The sequence below is a fragment of the Vicugna pacos genome, chromosome 26 (genome assembly GCF_048564905.1).
Source record: "Vicugna pacos chromosome 26, VicPac4, whole genome shotgun sequence".
NCBI classification, from domain to species: Eukaryota; Metazoa; Chordata; class Mammalia; order Artiodactyla; family Camelidae; genus Vicugna; species Vicugna pacos.
The window spans coordinates 12,639,992-12,659,808 of record NC_133012.1 but is presented as its reverse complement, the minus strand read 5'-3'; the positions used below and the strand labels follow the sequence as shown (position 1 = coordinate 12,659,808).

At 42.5% G+C, this 19,817-nt stretch overlaps 1 protein-coding gene across 2 annotated transcripts in view; it reads left to right on the top strand.

Annotated features, from left to right (window-relative positions):
- The first annotated feature begins 8,608 nt into the window (after window positions 1–8,608).
- Window positions 8,609–19,817, top strand: part of LONRF1 (LON peptidase N-terminal domain and ring finger 1) — a 32,301-nt gene continuing 21,092 nt past the window's right edge. Inside the window, exons 1-2 of one of the 2 annotated variants that reach the window (XM_072950347.1) lie at window positions 8,609–9,435; window positions 19,467–19,585. In XM_072950347.1, coding sequence (XP_072806448.1) covers window positions 8,715–9,435; window positions 19,467–19,585 — 840 coding nt within the window. In that variant the 5' untranslated portion in view covers window positions 8,609–8,714. The remainder of the gene's footprint in view (window positions 9,436–19,466; window positions 19,586–19,817) is intronic. The other variant, XR_012064480.1, reaches the window with a different exon arrangement.

The window sequence follows — 19,817 nt, the reverse complement described above, 5'->3', positions numbered from 1 at the left end:
CACCATGTGTTCACGGCGTGTCAATCGAGCACCTCTCTTTTGCTGCTCTGGATAAAGTTTTTCTTAAAGATCAGTGTGTACTTAAATTATAACACTCTCCTCTGTGCAGCTGCAGTTTCCCTGTGGAGGTAGTGAACACGTTCACTGCACGCTACTTTCCCCCTGGGTAGTATGGTAACATGGATGTGCTGCTCATGACCATCTTTTATCAAGACAGCTCTGCGTGGCTCTGCACCTCACAGGCGGCTTGCGCTTCCCAGGCCTTGCTGGCAGGTGGCTAAGCTGCAGTCTGCCCAGGCTCCCTTTTGCTCCAGAGCACCCCGGGAAGGCAGCTAGGAAGGGATGGGGCCGCTGATTACCCACCCTTTGGCCCACTGCGGCCAGCTGGAGACAAGCCAGGGGTCTGGATCCGGACTGTGCCCTCCCTAGGGCACCGAGACAGATGGGGCGTCTTGGTCCAGAGGGATCTCCTCCACCTCATGGACAAGCTGGTTCACTTCTCATCCCTGGACAAGAGCTGAGATGCTCAACCGCTCTCCTTCCTTCCAGCCTTCACCTAAACCACCCTTTGGGGCTGCCTTTAACCCTGTCATTCACATCGCCATCATATCGCCCTTTGTCCTCGTCTCTCTCTAGGTAGGGACACCACCACTCTCCAACCCCAGACCCTGCGACTGCGCTGACACCCAGGGCCGGGGGGGGGGGGCACGAAGCGCAATGCTCATGCGTGGACTCCGCCTCCACAGGGAACGTCCCGCCCCTCTGGGGGCGGGCCCAAGGGGAGCTTTTTAATTACAAAATTAAAGATTTCACATGCGGGCCCAAATGCTTGGTTTTCCACTGGAAAAATATCAAAAGGCAGGCATGTGTTTGTTCAAAAATTACAGCCTGTTTTAGCTAGAAGGGACTTTAGAAATTATATATCTCAACCCTCTCATCATACACAGAGTTGGAGAAACTTTGCCCATGGGCATACAGAATCCAGGTGGCTTACCCTCTGGGCGAAATGGTTTTTGGCATTATTGCACATGACGTAGTGTCTTTTAACTCACACTGTCTCAGCAGTTGCAGACTTTTCTTATGTGTATAAGTGGCACTATTTTGTTTTTCCAGATAAACAAAACAACTTTGATTTATCATATAAATAATTCCAAGACATTCTTGAAGCAAGTTGTTTATGCAAACAGATATGGATGAAAGCTTCATAAACTTGGCTCTTGCTGGCTGGGTTTGAGCTATCTAGTTATATTTGGAGCCAGATAGCTTGGTTACATCAAATTTAAGGGAAACAAAAAGGAAGCTCTTTAGTTACTCAAAATACCCCTTCTGCTCCGAAAGGTTTGATCTAAATCTAGAGAAGCTTGCCTATGGGACAGGCCTTAAATTTTTTAGACCTATGCTGGTGTAACAGGGGGCACTGATATAGTGAGACCTGGATTAATAAATCTTCCAAGACCAAAGGCACTTTTAGCAAAATTGTCATGGTAATAAATGTGCTTGTGGGAAGGTTTGGTTCGTTCTGCACTGGATGAGAAGTGTTGTCACCTCAGATATGAGTCAGAGTCTGAGGTCCTGAATTTTCACAAAGACTCAGAATCAGATTAAATCAGTGGCCAGAATTCTGGGAGTTCATAGAAGCTAGCTAGTCAGCTAGCGGTGGGAAGGGACATCATGCACTGACACATAGATACTGAAATATATTCCTGTGCTTCACATTTCACTTAGAGCTCTGGTCGGGAGGCATTGTATTCAAAGTTATGTGTTTTTGATTTGGTTTCATAATGAAGTTGATGGGATTAATTAAGCAGAGACATAAGAATATAAGAACTATCCTACTGGGTTAGATCCATGGACCATCCAGCCCCGTGTTCTCTTATTGACAGAAATATCAAAGGATGGATCACAGGAAAGCATCATTGTCTTTCTTGACTAAACTAAATTCCCATGGAGCCTAACTTCCTTTAGTAGTATTTGAATGTATCTATCATTCTTAAACTTGTTCAAACCCCTAGAACATATTTTGTTAATTTTTGTGATAATTAGTGTTTCCTGCTGGATAAAAAGAGTTCTTCGTGTTGTTTGTTTAATTTATTTCACTTTAGTTTGAAAAAATGCCCCTTCATCTAGCTACATCAGAATTGGAAAAGAAAGAAAAGCGATCCTTCTATCTGGTCCAAGGCCCTAAGCCAGCCTGGCCTACAGCAAGCCCTGGTACTGAATTAAGGTGACCATAACGCGTAGCAACCTGATGTGTTCCATCTCCTCCTCCTCCTCTTTTTTCTCTTCACTTTCTCAGCGACTAACCTGGTTGTTTATTCTACCATCGTGTCCTTGTCTTGACTCTCTGATCTCTACACATTCACCTCCTGGTTATGAACTCTTCCATCATCTGAAGTCATCATCTCTTCTTTTCTGACCCTGACCTTGTGGACCATCATAGGGCACAGAGCATCTGACCTGCCCTCATCACCAGTGTCTCCCTATCTAACGTGCTTGATCTCCTTCACCAGCTCAGATGCCCTCCTCACACAACTAATGTACTTCAGTGTTTCAGATGAAGTTATTCAAATATTTACTTTATCCAAGTCACTCATTATGTTATGAATTACAATGTTGAATCCTTACGATGTATCTAATAACTCAGATTCTAAAAATATCCCATAGGAGCTGAAAATGAGGCAAGCAAAACACATGGCATTCCTTTATTCTCTAAAGCAAGTGACAGCCCAATTAAGCTGTATAATCTTGGGAATGTACAGATGAAACAAAACCATGTGGAAGGAGACTAGGAACAGGGACTCCTCTGTATATGATGGATGGGAGGAGTTTACCAGACTGCCGGTGCATATGTGAACTTGCCAAGGAGTAAATTCACTTGGTGTTGTTTACAAGAGCTAGTGATTCCTTTCCGAGTAAGCTGATATTACAACTTGACTTCTACTAATCTTTCTTAAATATAATCATTATTTTGTCAGATCCTGTTGTAGGAAACCATGTTAGAGGTTCTGTTCCTCATTCTTACATCCGTAGACCTCACTCTCCCCTCCAGCTGTTGCACAGCGGCCACAGCAGCACAAGCAGAAGCTGAGCATCAGAGCACACACATGTGTACAGTCTGTATACACGATGTGTGGAGCACCAGAGCCCTTTTTCTTTCATTCAACAGCTTTTTATTGAGGATCTATTGGGTGTTCTAGACACTGAAAGTCCAGGTGTGACTAAAGCAGTTTATTACATGCATGAAGTTTCCCTTGTGGAGTTTATATTCTTGGGGGAGACAAACAATAAATAAGATGAAGATGCCATACAGTACGTTAGGCATAAATGCTAAAGATAAAAAAACAAAACAAAACAAAACAAAAAACAGGAAAAAGAGACAGAGAAATCAGGCAAGACATCACAGGTGCCATTTGCCCAAAAGTCTAAAGGAAGAGAGAAAGCCTCAGGGATGTTTAGCAGAAGGGCATCCCTGGCCAGGAGAACAGAAAGGACCAAGGCCCTGATGAGGCTGGTGTGCCTGGAGAAGCATGAGAAAAGGGAGAGCAGAAAGGCTGCAGGGTAGGATGGATTAAGTACTGACTTCTGGGTCATCGTTGGGACTTTGATTTTCTTCTGAGTTAAAATGAGAAATAAATGCTGTGCTTTGAGGAGCGGACTGTTTGTTTTAAGGTGATTACTCTGGTTGTGCTGGTAACAGAATGAAAGGGTGCAACGACAGAAGGAGAGGCCATTTGCAGCAACCTATGTGAGAGATGCTGCTGGTGGCTTGGAACAGGGCGGTGGGAGGGGAGGAGTGAGATGGGGTCAGAGTTTGGATGTTCTGAAGGTAGAACTGAAAGGATTTTCTGCCCCACCATATATAAGTGTGAGAGAAAGAGGAGTTGAGATGACTCTAAGATCTTTTGACCCTCATAGGCATCCTACCAAATCTCAAATCTTCAGTCTTTCTGATATTCCCAAGAGTTTAGCAAGCATTTCTAAGTAATAATAGTCAATAATAATGCTAGGCTCTATCTCATGAGTAGTGCTTTATAAGTTTCAAATTATTAAAGGTTTATTTGCTATGTTAGACTGTTACATATTTCTGTTTTCTTGATAAATGTATACATATGTACATATATATTTTGCTGATTACAATTTGCTTTATATCTGTTCCTACTTGCAAAATTTTTTCTCTTGCCTAAAGAATATCAAAACCAGTTGTGTTATTTTAGGAGGAGAGATCCTGGGCTTAAGTCAGGGTGGTGGTGAGGATGGAGTGAACAGTGAGAAGGGGTCAGATTCTGTATATATTCTGAAAGCAGAACTAAAAGCATTTTCTGGCAGGCCAGATGGAAAGTATGGGAGAAGGAGAAGAAATGAAGAATATACATTGTCCTAGTGTGTTAATGGTAAATGTATTTTTATCACTGACGAGAATGAAGACTATTAGGTGATATCAGTGATTTGTGTGTGACTCGTTCAACAATGATTATCTAGCGTCCTCAGTGCTAGACACATCAGTGAACGAGATGGGCAGAAATCCCAGTTCTCAAGGAGTTTACATTTTAGAGGACAGACACACACACACACACTATAGATACATATATATTTATATATGTGTGTGTGAATATATATATATATATATATTAATGTCAGGTGATGATAAGTGCTAAGGTGAGGGGTGGGGACAAGGAAGGAGAATAGAGAATGCTAGGGGAATTTGTATGTAATTAATTCTTAGAACTTGTTAAATAATGAATGGGATTTATTCCAAGGTCATTTTCTGTTTAACAGCTTGATACTGGGAAATGCATTCATGTTATCAATTTGACTACCAATAAAATGGAATGTGAGTTATATAGTTAGTATTGGAAAAGAAGAATTAAGAATGATGCCCTTGGTGAGGGTAGTGTCCCTTGAGCACTTTGACAGTGTTCCCCATGGGGATAACAGAATATTTTAATCATGGGTCATAAACTTGGTTAGACAGTAGTCATTGCAGGCAACTGGGTTTAGACATCTACTTAGCATCACCTCTATTTAACCTACTCAGTTTGTCCTCATTAGGGCTCTTCACTTAGAACACCATTATAGCAATCATATACTGTATTTTTAGCATCTTATATAAACTTCCCCACAAATGCCCAAGTTATATAACCAGCTCCCCACCCCACCCCCCGGCTTTCCTCCAGTCTCTCACAGATTTATAGAAGGGGTGAAGAGGTGTGTGTGGTGGGGGATCCCTGACAAGCGACTGAAAATGGTCATGTCCAAGAGGTGGCCTCCCTCCTCGGGACAGGGCTGGGTGCACACCAACAGAGTATGCTTTTGATATCCTCTTCTTCCATTCTCAGCCTTCACCTTCTGCTGTTGCATTTTCTTCAGGTGTCACATTGCTATTCCTGTGTCTGGGAAACTCTCTGCCTCCTCTCCTTGTGTTCAAACAAACCCTTAGGACTCAGCTCCAGAGGCAGAAGTCACCTGAAAGAGTGCTCCAGTTCTGTCGTTTTATAGATGGCAAACGAGGCTCAGGTGACTTCCTCTCAGCTATAGGGGCATCAATACGGTCAAGACCAGGTCTCAGGATTCCATGTCTAGTATAACTCCTGTTAAACCAGCAGCTTCTCAGATCTGAGTGTTTTCAGGGATATAAAATGAGGGTAGGGAAGGTGGGCTCTAAAGTCCCTTCCATTTGTGCTTTCTGTATCGATCTGCTATTGAGTCTGTACTGATTATATGCCATTCTTGAATTTACTGTTTTCAGTGCTTTCAGTAGAATGTTACCAACTGAAATGAATCAGGAAAAGGACATAATTTGGTTTGGCTCTTTAAAGGTTAAATTCAGTCTCTCTCTCTCTCTCTCTCTCTCTTTCTCTCTCTCTTTTAATGGTAAGAATGTGAAGAAACAAATGGTAAATTCACCCACAGCAAAAAAAAAAAAAGAAAAAGAAAAAGGAGGTTCAAATACACATCTTCAGCTGACGAGTGCACAAGAAAAGCATCATGTTATGTGATTCTCAAATAGTTTACCTAACTATATCAGGAAAAGTCTCCTTCTGGTGCGGTGGGGGTGGGGGAGGGCAGGGATACGCAGGGAATGATGGTGATAAGCATTTTCCAAATTAGGAAACAGATATGCTTTTCTTCTTACTCTCTTACATAACTGATCTATTTTGGAAGACACTGAAAAACTGAAATGAAATACAAATCTCATGATTTTACTACTTCGTTAGCAAAGACACAAGCCAGTAATGCTGGAAAGGAAAGAGAGGAGAGTTTCACCCCATCCTACTCCTCCTGGCCCGTTTTTTTTTTTTTTTTTTTTCTTTTTCTTTTCACAGAATTCCCTCTCCTCCATAGCAGCCTGCTGGGTGACTCAGAGACCAAAGTCTGAATTTTAGAAAATGAATGAAGAAAGATACTAATTTTTCTCTCCTCTGAATTTAAAGAGCAGTCGCATCTAAGTACATACCCTCTTTTGGTGGCAAAGAATGACAGGCGAGTGACCTGTCCTAGAGCCAGTGATTGTTTCGCACCAGACTTCCTGATTCAGAGGGAAATTGTGGAGCACACAAAGGCCACAGAGGCAGTACAACCTCTTACATAAATGAGTTACATAAATGAGAACCAGTTATGTAAATGTATAAACCAGCAAACATGAATTATAACCATTCACAAATGCCAAGAAGAACACGGCAAGATTCCTCCTACGGTCCCATTTTTTCCCCCTCACATTATCATAATTGTACTATTTTATTTCACACCAGAAGCAGATGTGGCTATTTGTCACATTTAGTGGGGAAAGAAACTCCAAAGGACAAATGAGGCTTCACATTATTTTCTGCAGTATACATTTTACTTTGGAGAAAAATTCCATAATAAAACCTGATTTGAACTATATTTGATAAAGAATATAAGCATATTAATTTATTCTACTTTTTTCCTGTCATCTGAAACACATGTATTAAGTATTCACTATTGTACATTTTGCAAGTGGCTGCTAAGGACAAGAATGCATCACAAAAGTAAATGTCCATGGGCATATGGATATTTGTTTTACTAGTTATGTCGTCATGTTTCAAATGAGTGTGTGGGCACATCTGACTAATGTGATTCTTCTGTTTATTGAATGAAGGCAGTAATTCAGGAGGCTAGGATCAGATTCAAGGTTAGGCTTGCGAATTATTCCCAATATCCCCCACCTGAAATGATTAGGAGTTGCTCTTTGAGTCTCAGCTGTAATTTGCTTCAGGTTCAATATGAATGATGAACTCTGCACCTTATTGGAACAGGAGGCTCAGCTTTTTCCTTGCTCCCTTTGGGGCACTCTGTATACATCGCTGAAATTTCCAGATTTGCTCCTTGTGTAGTAAAAACACATGTAACTCAAAGCAGTTTTGAGCCTATCTGTATAAAGAGGGATGTTAATTGTTAACCAGTTTCAGACACAGCATGCTCAGATTAACATTCCTTTTAGCATCTTCATTTTGAAAATCTCAAGTGAAATATTTTTATCTAAGGTCAAATAATAGTGGAATGAGAGTAAAGTGATCTTTAAAACATACGTATATTATTAGCTGTGTGATCTTGGGCAGATAACTTTCCCTCTCTGGGCCACTATTTCTAACCATTTGAAAAAGGACAGCATTAACAATCTGGTACCCTATAATCAAATCTATAAATATTTTCAACAGAGAGCTTTAAACTCGCTGCCACCAAGTTTAGAGGAAATATAACCCATTACACAAAACCCAGATCATTTTCTTTCTCTTCTATCGGCAAAACTACAGATCCTGGTAACGGTGACTGCCAAGTGAAAGACATTTACCCTGGTGTCTTCTCTTTTAAAAAGCCAAATATAGGTTTAGCCAGCTGTGGAGCAGTAAATGAGATGTGAAGAGGAACCTGTGGGCTTCCTCCCTAAAGATGGGGGGGGGCGAGTTTTAAACCAGAAAGGCGGCAGTAACTTGACACCAGGGAAACTTGCTTTACCCTCTGGAGGGAGTCGGGTCAGGTAGGTGAGTAGGGTTATTTTGTTTCTAAAGTTGACCTACTCTAGGGGAATCACAAAGTAATCAGACTGACTTTGCGTTCTCCGCCTTTATGTGTCCATCTGTAACTTGGGCATAAACAAGTGAAAATGCATACGAGCACCTGACCGAGAGTCTACACTTGGAGGCTCCCAGGGGCCAGGAAGAGGGGGCGGGTCCCCACTCAGGTGGGCGTTCATGTCAGCGGAGGGTTGGCGATTTGGGTCTCAGTCCCGCTAGGCAGGCCGCCTGGCAGAAGAGCGCCCACGAAGCAGGGATTAGCGGAGAAGCCACAGCAGATGGGGGGCGTCAGAGGAAAGCAGGAGAGATGGAGGTCTAGGCTCCTTTGGGCTTTGTTCAGTTACAAGCTGGGCCCTTCTTTCCCGAGAAGCCAATTAGATCCCCGCTGGGGGATCATCTGACCTCTCGTCTCCCGCTAGGAGGGGCTTCGGTAAGGGCGGGGCTGGCGGTCGGCTCCCTGGGGACCCAGCCGCAGGCGGTGCGGGGGAGTCCCGGGCGACGCCGCGCAGCCCGGCCCCGCCCCGCGCTCGCCAAGCCCCGCCCCTGGGGCTTCCCGGGCGCGCGCCGCCCCGCCGAGTCCGCGCGCCACGCCCCCCTGCTCGCGGGCCGCGTGCGGAGCCGCGCGTCCCGGAGGCTCCGGGACCGTGGCGGCGGCGGCGGCGGAGTAGTCTTCCGCGGGCCATGTCCTCTCCGGCCGTGGCGAGGAGCTCCCCACGAGGGAGTCAGGAGATGGCCCCCCAGCCGCGGAGCCGGGGCCGGTTCTGGGAAGTGGGCGGCGGCGGCGGCGACCGGCTGGAGCGCGCGGCCGCGGAGTCGGAGCGCTGGGAGCTGCTGCTCCGCCGTGGGGAGCTGCTGGCGTTGGGCGGCCACCTGAAGGGAGCGCTGGAAGCGTACGCGGCGGCGCTGCGCCGCGGGGCCCCTGTCAGGCCGGAGTGCCTCGGCACCCTGGTGGACTGCCTGGTGTTCAACTACCGGCTCCGCCACGGGCTGGGCTGGAGCGCGGCCCCGGCGGCGGGTGCCCACCCCGGCGCCGGCGGGCTGCTCAGCTGCCTGGGCTGCCGGGGCTTCCTCAGCGAGCCGGTGACCGTGCCCTGTGGCCACAGCTATTGCCGCCGCTGCCTGCGGAGACAGCTCCGTGTCCGCTGCCGCCTCTGCCGGGACCGGCTGCCGCCCGCCCCCACCTCAGTCGCTGATGACGAGGGGAACTCCCCGCGGCCGCCGCCTCTGGCCGCCGCCATCGCCGTCTCGGGCTTCAGGACCAGCGTCGTCCTCAACCACCTGGCAGAGAAGTGGTTCCCGGGCCAGCGAGAGCGAGCCCGGGCGGCCGGCCGGCTCGGGGAGCTGCTGCAGCAAGGACGCTACCGGGAGGCCCTGGCCGCCGCCTGCGAGGCACTGCGAGCAGGTGACCGCGCGGGCCCGGCGACCCCACCCTCCATTCCCCGACGGGCGGGCCGCCCTGCGCTCGTCTGCACCCCAGGGAAGCGTCCCCGAGGCCTCTTGCCGCCCGCCGGTAGGGTCTCGGGGTCCCGGACGGGGTGGGAGGGGGCGGCGCCCCGGGGTGCTTCGGTCACAGTGGGGATCGCCCACGAGCCGACTGTGACGCGGCGCGGGGTTCCCTCGGCCGCGGCCTGGCGCTGTGGCGGGCGCGCCCAGAGCGGAGCGGGTGGCCGGGCGAGGCCGCCCGAGCGCGGGATGGGGTGGGAGTTGGGCGAGCCCGAGCGCCGCTCGCTTCCTGCCGCCCTCTTTCCGGTAATTGGCCTCCGGGGCCTGGCCGGGTCCGCCACAGGGGGACGCCAGCCGGGGCGGGGAGAGGATCCTCAGGCGAGGCTAGGCGTACAGCGTATATACCTCGGTCTCCCACAAAAGACACCGGGGTAATTGGAAGCCCCGGGGGTCAGAATTGCATAAGCTGGGGCGGGTGGGGGGGCGGCGTTGTGTAACGGGTGACGTCCGGTGGGCGTGGCGGGAGCTTGGCGCCCGCACCCCGCACCCCGAGGCCACGCCGGCCGCCAGGCTTCGGGCGGGGGTCAGAGCTGCCCAGTGGTGTTAAAAGTCTTAGATGAAAAGGCCTGCAGAGTTGATTGCTCTTGATGGGTTTCAGCCTATTTCAAATCGTGCTTATTTCAGAAACACACGTGTGCTTGCTTTCGAATACACCTGGTTCACGGTAAAGATAAAGAGGTAGTCTCTGATCTAGTTGTCACGCTTCTGTTTGCCTTTCAACTCGAATCAAGCTGTGTAGATAAAGGCCTTGAAGATCTTTTGTCTATTTCTTCGCCTCCAAGAAGCAGTTTCTGCCTCCTAACCTCAGCTAGCACGTTTCTTAAGATGATTTTAAGCTTTGGAAAGGGACATCGCCAGGGTGAGTTAGCTATGTAAAATGAACAGTTGTTCATTAAATCGGTGGTTTTCTACCAGGGGAATTTTAGCCCCCGGGGATATTATCTGGGGCAATATCTGGAGACATTTTTGGTTGCCTCCCCTTGTGGGAGTGGTGCTGGTGCATCTACTGGGTAGAGGCCAGGGGTGCTGCTCAACATCCGATGATGTACGGGATAGCCTCCCACGCAATGATCAGGCGTAAAATGTCAACTTTGTCACTGTTTAGCCTTGTGTTAAATAAGCATATTTCAAGATTAGTGTCTATACAAGCATGAATAATACTTGGGGAAATAATCCCCAAGAACATAGACTACAAAATATAAACTGATGTTACTTATTAAGTGCATTTATAAACTATGTAACTGAAAGTATCTTTTGGTCTTTTACCCTAAGTGCTTAGTCATTTTGAACTAGTAAGTATGTTGAGTTGTTTAAAACCTTTAGAGTTCAAAGCACAAACTCGGATGTTTTCATATTCTTTCAGTATCTTTATGGGGAGCAGCAGTTATAAAATAGAACGATAGAGCCAGAACAAAAGAGATCTGTTTGGAATACAAAATACTGAGGCACCTCAGCCTCTCTAGGTGAATAGAGTATGAATGGGGAAGTACAGACCATCTAGGACATGGTCCTTACTTTAAAAATGAAGAAACAGAAGCTGAGGTAGTGAAATGACTTGTCCCTAGTCACACAGCCAGCTGGTTGAAGAGGCAACACTATGTCCTCCAGTTCTCCTAAATGTTGGACCAGGGTTCATTCTATCTTGATAGTTCATTCAATGAAAATGTTTAACATAAATTTCCAAGGAAGTTTTTTTTTTTTTTTTTGGTTACTAGTGTAAAAGAAAGGATGAAACTTACTGACAGCAACATTCAGTATCGACTACTACTGATTTAGCGGTTTGACCTCTTAAATTAGGTATTTCATAAGAATTCAGGTCCTAATCCATGGAAGAACAGTGAGCACATTTGCTAATTAAGATCTGGCTTAGTGTTCTATGCCCAATAATCTTTTAATGAAAGAAGACTTGGGGCCTGGGATTTAGGATATTTTTTAACAGAAAAAGACTGATTTTTTTCAGTTTGCAGGTTGCATATAGGAATTCTGTCCATTTAGTTGCTTAATTCTACTTTTGCAGGACTAGAACTCAAGCCTCCTGACTTTCACTTCATTCATTCATTTTCCCTTCATTGTTAGGTCTTTTAAAAAAGTCATTAATTCCATACTAGAAAATGTGTCTGAATGGTACTAATGAGGATAACTTTTTTCATCTTTTGAATTTTTGGTGCACAGTGGTAGATAGACAACCTTAGTCCTAATAAATTATAGTTAGTAAAGTACAGATATTAGGTGTGTATCAGTTTATAAGGGCATAAATACAAAGGTTTAGTAGAGTTATAAGTCTGTTTGTACAGTTAAGCTGTAACTTTTTTAGAGCTGGTTTAGATAGACATTTGAAATGTATTTATATAATCATACAGTTGTAATTACTAATGATACCTTCATTACTGTTGACAGTGGAAAAAGACCTTCGCTATAATTTCTTCATATAATTCTTACAATGAAACAAGTAAATACTATTAACTAGAAAAAAATAATCTAGTCTACAGTTAGCCCACACACATCCAAATTTAATCCCTGTCAACAAGAAAGGAAAGCTTGAAAACCTTTGCCAAAATCAGAATGTCCCCATTGAGATTACATAAGTTTCTGTTGAATTGAAATATATTTAGATAACATTTAATCCATTGATCTTTTGGTATTAACTCTCAGATGTTTCATAACTTTCTGTCTCTTTATTATTCAAGGATATTATGTAAAAGTCTTTCCTGCTTTGAATCTTTGTTCTTAAGAGTCTATTCAAGTGATCCCACTTTACTATGCTCTCTTTATTTTTAATGAATTTTCACACTGACCTGCCACTCTTCGTCCAAAAGAAAACAACAGAACAGCGTAATTTACAGTTTGAACTGTTTTTTTTTAATAAAGGTCATAAGGGGGAAAACAGTTTATTTAAAATACTTACAGAAGGAAATTATTGTCTTGAATACTAATTATATAGTCCTTGACTATTACCAAGTATTTAAAGATTCTTTGTATCATTTCATCTTCACAAAGAATCCTATGGAGTACTTTATCCTGAGAGGGAAATTGAGGCACCTAGGGTTAGATATGCAGTCTAGCCTGGTAGTTAGAGCTGTGCAGGCTGGTGGCTGGCCACCAGGATTTGAATCCCCAGCACAGCCCTCCACCTGCTCCCTGGCCTCAGGTCTGTTGTTTAACCTTCCTGTTTTGGTTTACATATCTGAAAAGTGAGAATAGTCTCTGCCTCATAGATAGATACCAACGGTAACTATGGCCTAGGGCTGTTGTGAGCATTAAGTGATTCAAAACAGGTGAAGTAAAGTAAATACGCGGTGAATGTTAATTGAAATATTTTAAAAATGTAAAACAGTTCTTCTACAGCTAGATGATTTAGCTAAAATTGAAATCTAAATCTTATAATAACAAGTCCTGTTCTTTTCTACCACGTTAATAATATTACCAAAGTGAGAGTTAAATTCTGAGTCTTGCTTACGTTTGTTAATTAATAATTTGTTTGCATACATCAACAGAATACAGATACTGCAAGGCTTTCCTTATAAAAAGATGAGTCAAATTATAAGTAAATATTGAATAGATTTAAAGAAAACGTAAAAGGTTTGTAATACCTTAATCAACTAGGTTAACGTGAAGAGATTTTAATTTAATTCATCAGTAAACTTATGTATGCCCTAACATGCTGCAAAGTGCTTGAAACAGTGAACATTGACATTTATATGTTGCTTTATAGTTCAGAATATTTGCATGTCCATTATCTTAACTGATTCTTACAAAAGTTGGTATGAGTTAGGAGGGCATATATTAGTAACCCTAATTCACAGATTGAAGAAAGGAGGTCAAGTGACTTTTTTAAGGCAAGTAAGTAAGCAAATTAGATCTGAAGAAAAGAGCTCCAAGAATTTTAAGCAACTTTTTAAAGGCATGCAAGTAACCAAGTTAGAACTGAAATCAGAAACCTGGTATGTGGATATTGCTTCTGAGACAGAAGTTGATTTTTTTTAAATTAGCATATAAAACATAAATCTTAAGCATTCTCACTGTTCATTTAACAAGTATTTATTGAGCGCTTACTGTACACTACACACTATCTTAGGTGCTGGATATACAGAGGTGAGCAAAAGTTCCTGTCCTTAGTGAGTTTGTATTTTTTTGTTTCTTTAAAAACTGCAGCATATTGGTATTTATTGAAAATCACCAGAAAAGGGGCTCATTGCTTAATTGACTAGTAACAGACTGAGCATATATGCAATATATCTCTGATTCATCTTTTCTTTAATTCAGAAGTCACTTAAAGGATTTTTGCAGTGCCTCGGGGTCACTATAAAGATCATTGTTCTGATTTATATAAAGAACAGCACATTCTAATTGATATAGAAGATGGAAAAAAGGTGGTTATATAAATGACTATTAACTGCTGTTTTAAATTCCATGTTTTTACTTGTTTTTTAATCCATTAGACAAATAATGCAAGATTTACTAAAATTCAGTTATCTTAGATATCTAGTTATCTGTATATTAACTTTGGGTTTATTCATAATTCTTCTGTTGGAATATTTCTAATGGGCTTAGATAAAGTCAGGTGTAATTTTAAATGAATGTGTATAGTATTCTGCCTCTTAAATTATAAAGACATTTTTCAAAATTGTTATGTTTTACTATAGAAGATAAATGATTTTAGAGAACTCTAAAATGCAAGATCAAAGTTCTTTTCATTTTTTTTTCCCCTTTGGTAGGATAGGATCACTCTTGTTTTCTTCTTTTCTTTGGTTGTTGTTGTTAATGTTGCTTCTCCTTTTGCTCAGTCTGCACTGTTGATCCCTAAAGATATTTCTCATCTGGCTAAGGTTTATCTGGATAAAAGAAAAGGTAGAAAATACTTTTCTAATACCATGTACCAATAGCTAATCTTATTTCTTTATCAACTTATTTTGAAATATTTTGTAATGTTAACAGTAACTTATTTATTGAGCACTGTGCTCACTGTTAACATGCGTGATCTTGTTTAGTCCACACCACAGTCTGAAGGTGTAGTTTATCACTAGCATTTTGTAGGTGACGAGACTGAGGTTCAAAGAGTTAGGTAAATGATCCAACATGGATCTGAGCCCAGATCTTCTGAATCCAGTGGTTACGATCTAAAGCAGAATGCCAAATTACCATTTCTGAACTTTATTAATCAACCACTAAATAGCTTGTCAATTGGCAGCTCTTAGTTTAACTGTGATAACCAAGTCCTGAACTTGATAACCAAGCCATACTGAACTTGATAAAGGAATAAAAGCAAAGGAGTTTGGTATTTTGGCTAGCCACTGGATTCTTGAAATAGCTCAGCAAATAAATCTAAGTAAAAGACACTCAGAGGAATGAGAAAAAGGATATGAACAAGGAATTACATAAACAATCCAACTAGTCAATAAATATATAGTTTTAAAGGTTAAACTCCCTGAAGAAATGCACATGAAAACAATGATGCTATTTTTCATTTGTTTTCTAGGGAACAAAAATACAGAGCTTCTGGGGGTGTAAAATAAGTTTTTATAAAAGGAGGATTAGCAGAATGTAATGAAGACTGTATATCTCTATGACTTTCTACACATTCAACTTTATAGAAAATAACTAAGGAAATAAGTGGATATAAAAGCTTATAGATGTTCATTGCAGTAGTTTTTATATTAGCAGAAATTAGAATAGGGAATTTTTAAATAGATGGTGTATAGAGTAGAATACTTTGCAGCCATTAAAAATCATGGACAAAAAAGCAGATTATTCACAGTACATATGGTATATTTCATGAAACAACACATTAAAAATGTAATCTATACACACAGGGAAAAGCATAGTCATATGTCCACACTGGTGGTTTTTCAGTCCATGAGAGCATGAATCGAGGAACATAAGGGATAGAGTTTAATGAATTTCTTTGTGGTGGTAAAAGGATTTTTAATTAATTTTCTGTTATTTTTCAAAGTTTATAAGTAACATTTTATAGCTTTGATAATTTAAAAAGAGTTTCTTGAAGATGAAATAAATAAATGACATGTACACTATTACTGCTAATCACATATCCCTAGGGATTGGAACACAGAGAAGGAATCCCCACTCTGGAGAACTCTCCCTCCTCAGCCCATGAAGTGCCTTGGACAGCTTAAGACTGGTTTCCTCAGATGTGTAGCAGAAGTTTATTTCAGTCTTTTTATTTGCCTAACAACTCACAATGTAACTGTGTCAAAGAGAAGGGAAAATGAGGGCATGAACTGAGGAGCTGAAGGGGATAGATTTTAATGAAATTCCCCAGTTTAGCAAACATTTATCAAAGCAAGAATCTGAGGATAGAGAGACAGTAAATAACAGAGGGTCTCAAAACCAGATTTTAAAATGAATAAATGCTACACACATACAGTGGAGGAACATAATCATAATAGCAAATACTTAAATAGTACTTACATGTACCAAGCCCTGTTCTAAGTACTTTGCACACATTAACTCTGTCTCCTGAGTAACCTGTGAGGTGGATACTGTTATTAGCACAGAGGTGAACAGCAAGAACTCTGGAGCCAGGCTGCCCGAGGTAGCATCTTGAATCTACCACTTACCAGCTGTTTGGTCTAGGGCAAGTTACTTAAGCTCTCTGTGCTCAGTTTATCTATAAAAATGTAGACAATGTTATACCCACATAATACTGTTCTGAAGGTTGTAAATCACTTAGAATGGCATATAGTTTCTTAAAATAATTTTTTTAAAAACTCAGTTTTATAGCTGAGGAAACTGGGGTATGGAGGTGTTTGGTAATTTGCCCAGGTCACAGCAAGTGAGTAGAGCCAGAAGTTGGACCCAGGCAGTCTGACTTCCAGGCTCGTGCTCTCAGGATGCTGAGTGGAGGTAGCCTCAAAGGAGAGCATCTTGGAAAAGTGACTGAACTGAGTTTTGTTGGATGAGAGAAAGTTATCCAGATCAAGGGGAGTTGGGGTGCTCTCACAAGGACTGGGATGACAAGGGGGGAGCTTGGTGAGAAAGGAAGGATGAAATAGAATGGCATGCGTGGGGTAGGATGAGGAGTTAGGAGTTGCTGGGACTTCAAGTGGGAGGTTCATACTGATGGGAAGTAAAGCTGCAGAGATAGGCAGGAGCCAGGTGGGAAGAAACTTGGGTGTTGTGCTAAACTTGGGTATTGATCTGTGGATGGTGAGGATATAGGTAAAACTGGAGGCAGGGTGTGTGGTCAGCAAGCTATTGCAATAGTCTTAATGATATTTTGGAAGCCAAAACCAAAGCTATTAGCAGTAGGGTTGGATAAGACTGGGGCCAGATTTCAGAAATAACATAGGAGGTACAGTTGACCAAGGTAAAGGTTTGATTTCGGGATCAGTGGTGTTTCTAACAGAATACAGTGAACAGACACCTTTATTAGGGGTCAGAAGTGGGAAGTGTACTGAGTTTGAGGAAAAACACAGCAGGCTTTTGGAAATTTTGATGCAGCTGAAGGTAGGGTGAAAAAAAAATCAGGACTGAGGATAAAGGTGTGGGAGTTAAGTCATGCTCAGTACAGTTAGCCCAAATTACATGGGGATATTTTGTCACTTTTCAACAGATTGAGTCTATAATGTGCCAGGAACCGCATACCTGCAGTGGTGGACTGAGAGGCAGGCTCCTTCCTGGTGGCTTGTGCATGGAGGTGACTTGTTCATTCCAGTGTCACAGGGCCAGGTAGAGAGCAGACAGTAAATATTTGTTGCCTCTTTCAAACTTGAGTTAATGACACACCCAGGGCTGATTGCCTTTTTTTTTTTCCACAGTTGCTTTTCGTAAAAGTTGACACTGAAGGCAGACATTCTGTGTGCTTTGACTGTTCAAAGGGCCTCAGTGGGTGCATTTGGCTCTTTTTTTGAATTAAGAAGGATTTGAAGGAAATACATGGTATGGCCCTAATCTCTTTTAAAACATATTGGGAGTTTGAACTCAACTTGATGAGGGTTTTCCCCCCAGTAGAGTCAGTCAAAATAAGTATTCCATTGACATTTGAAGTTCTCAAGGAAAGCACAACCCAGGAGGAACTGGGGAGCAGAGTTTTAAAATCTGACCCTCTCGTCATCTCTTTGTGGGGTATACCTCTCTTCTTATCTCCAGAACACTCGTTTTTTAGGGAGTCTCCATAGCCTGAGTGCCTTGAGATGAGAGTGACACAGTTTGGGGTTGTTTGTTTTTTAATGTCTTTGCTTTGCTCGGAGTGGAGAAGCGTGGTAGATGGACAGGGTGTTTTAAAGCCGAAGATCTCAGCCCCTTCCCTCAGTGCTGCCCTAAAGAAGCTGCATAAGGGGGATCACAGAGCAGTGAAGGCCTTGCTCAGAGGGTGCGGTACACGAGCTCCCAAGGTGCCCTGCATCCAGCACCACGCTGTGGGGACCGGCTGTAAAAGAAAACACGTGAGGAGGAGGAAAGCCCAGTAAGCGAACTGAGTGTGGAGTAGGCTGCTTGTTGGACCGCGAGCCCCCTCTCTTCTGGGGTGCCGGAGCGGAGACGCGGTCCCCAGGGTGCTGTTGGAAGCACCCCAGCTGTGGGTGGAAAACTGCCCGTCCTCGTTGCCGTCATCTCCAGGTCCGGGGTTTGGCTGCTGCTGCGTTGGTTACTCCTCCTTGGACGGTTTGGCACGGGCCGCTCTCCATTTCCCAACACCAGTCACGCTTTTCAAATCCAGATCCCATGACGCCATTTCACAACAAAATTGAATTTAGTTAAGACTGTAAGCTCCTCCAAGACAGGGCTAAAGTAAAAACTGTAAACTGCTCCAGGGTCTGGCTCTGTACTAGGACTCTTCGTTCTTGATTGATTAATCTTATGGAGCTTTCCATTTCTGGAATTTTTCATTGGTATAAATTTGAGGGAACCATGTATTTCCAGTTCTCAGGCACCAGCAACTGAAAAAGGCCTAATTTAATTGTTAAATCGAGAGTTTTCTGAAGAAAAGCAGTCATTTAAAAACTAGAGTAAATCAGGGAGCGGAGGTTTTTTGTTTTGTTTTGTTTAAATAATGAGGCACTATGGACTTTATGCCCTTCCCACAATGCATGCTTTATTTTATTAGCATACATTTTCGAAACTTTCAAAGATGAATAACTTTAAAAGAGTCTAGTTAATGTCATCTGTAGATGTACTGAAAATTAGTTTCTGGCTTAGTCTTCAGTTTTAGTAATCTGTGTACCTGTAGTGATTGATTATAGTATAAATGAACCAACTAAGTGCCTGAAATTTTGAGTGCTGTTGGATACTAGTTTGGTTTCTCAAATAGAGACACAGCACCTGGTGAAATTATCAACAGAGTTTTTTTCCCTTAAATATTTGAAATTCAGTCTGTTTTGGGACTGTCCAATACTGTTCTTATTAATGGCAGGAATTAAAATTTTTTCCCTCTTGAGAAAGCTGACTCATTTCCTCTAGAACCCGTTTCCTCCAGAAGCAGGACCACTGTGTACCCTCGTAAGCTTATGCCTTGGTCAATTTTTGTAACTCTGGGGATTCCACGTGCAATAGCTACACATATGGTCCTTTATAAATGAAGACTTTGAAACGAGGTATAGAAAAGTAAGATTTACCACAAAAAGGCAAATCTTCTAAACATCTGAGACGTTAAGTCTTTTAAACCTTTACAGAATGACCTATTTTAAGAAAACAGTTATTTTCTTAGGGGTGCTTATTCATATTATAAAAATATTTTCAGCTTTTTAGCATAACTTCCTCCACTAAAATAATCTACTCACAATGCTCTGATATAACTTATAGATAAATTTCAGCATGTTAGTGGGTTGCACATGTACTATGCTTGGTTCGGTACCTTGACTTTGGTGGTTATTGACTAGGATCACTAAGTCAGTTCTTAATCTAGTATGATGTACTTTGTGGATTACACAACAATCTTTTAAAAATAATCAAACCTTCATAACATATTTATTTCAGAACCCAACGACTTGACTCTGAAAATTTACAGAGCTGAATCATACGCTGGTCTCCAAGAGTTTAAGGCAGCTATAGAAGATTTAAATGCAGTTCTCTTTCAACTGCCAGATTGGCCTGAGGTAAAATTACTGTTTTACATTTGCATACATTAAAAAATTTCAACTGTAAGGAACATGCATTCAGTTATGGTTGTAAGTTATAACAGAATGGAGTGGTTGATTCTTTAAGTAAAATATATAGAATTTTAGAAATCTAAGGTCAATATTTTGAGTGGGTGAATATCATCTGACTGTTTTTTAAACTATTAAGGAACCTTGTTTCCTAACTGAGTTCAAGGCACACACACACACA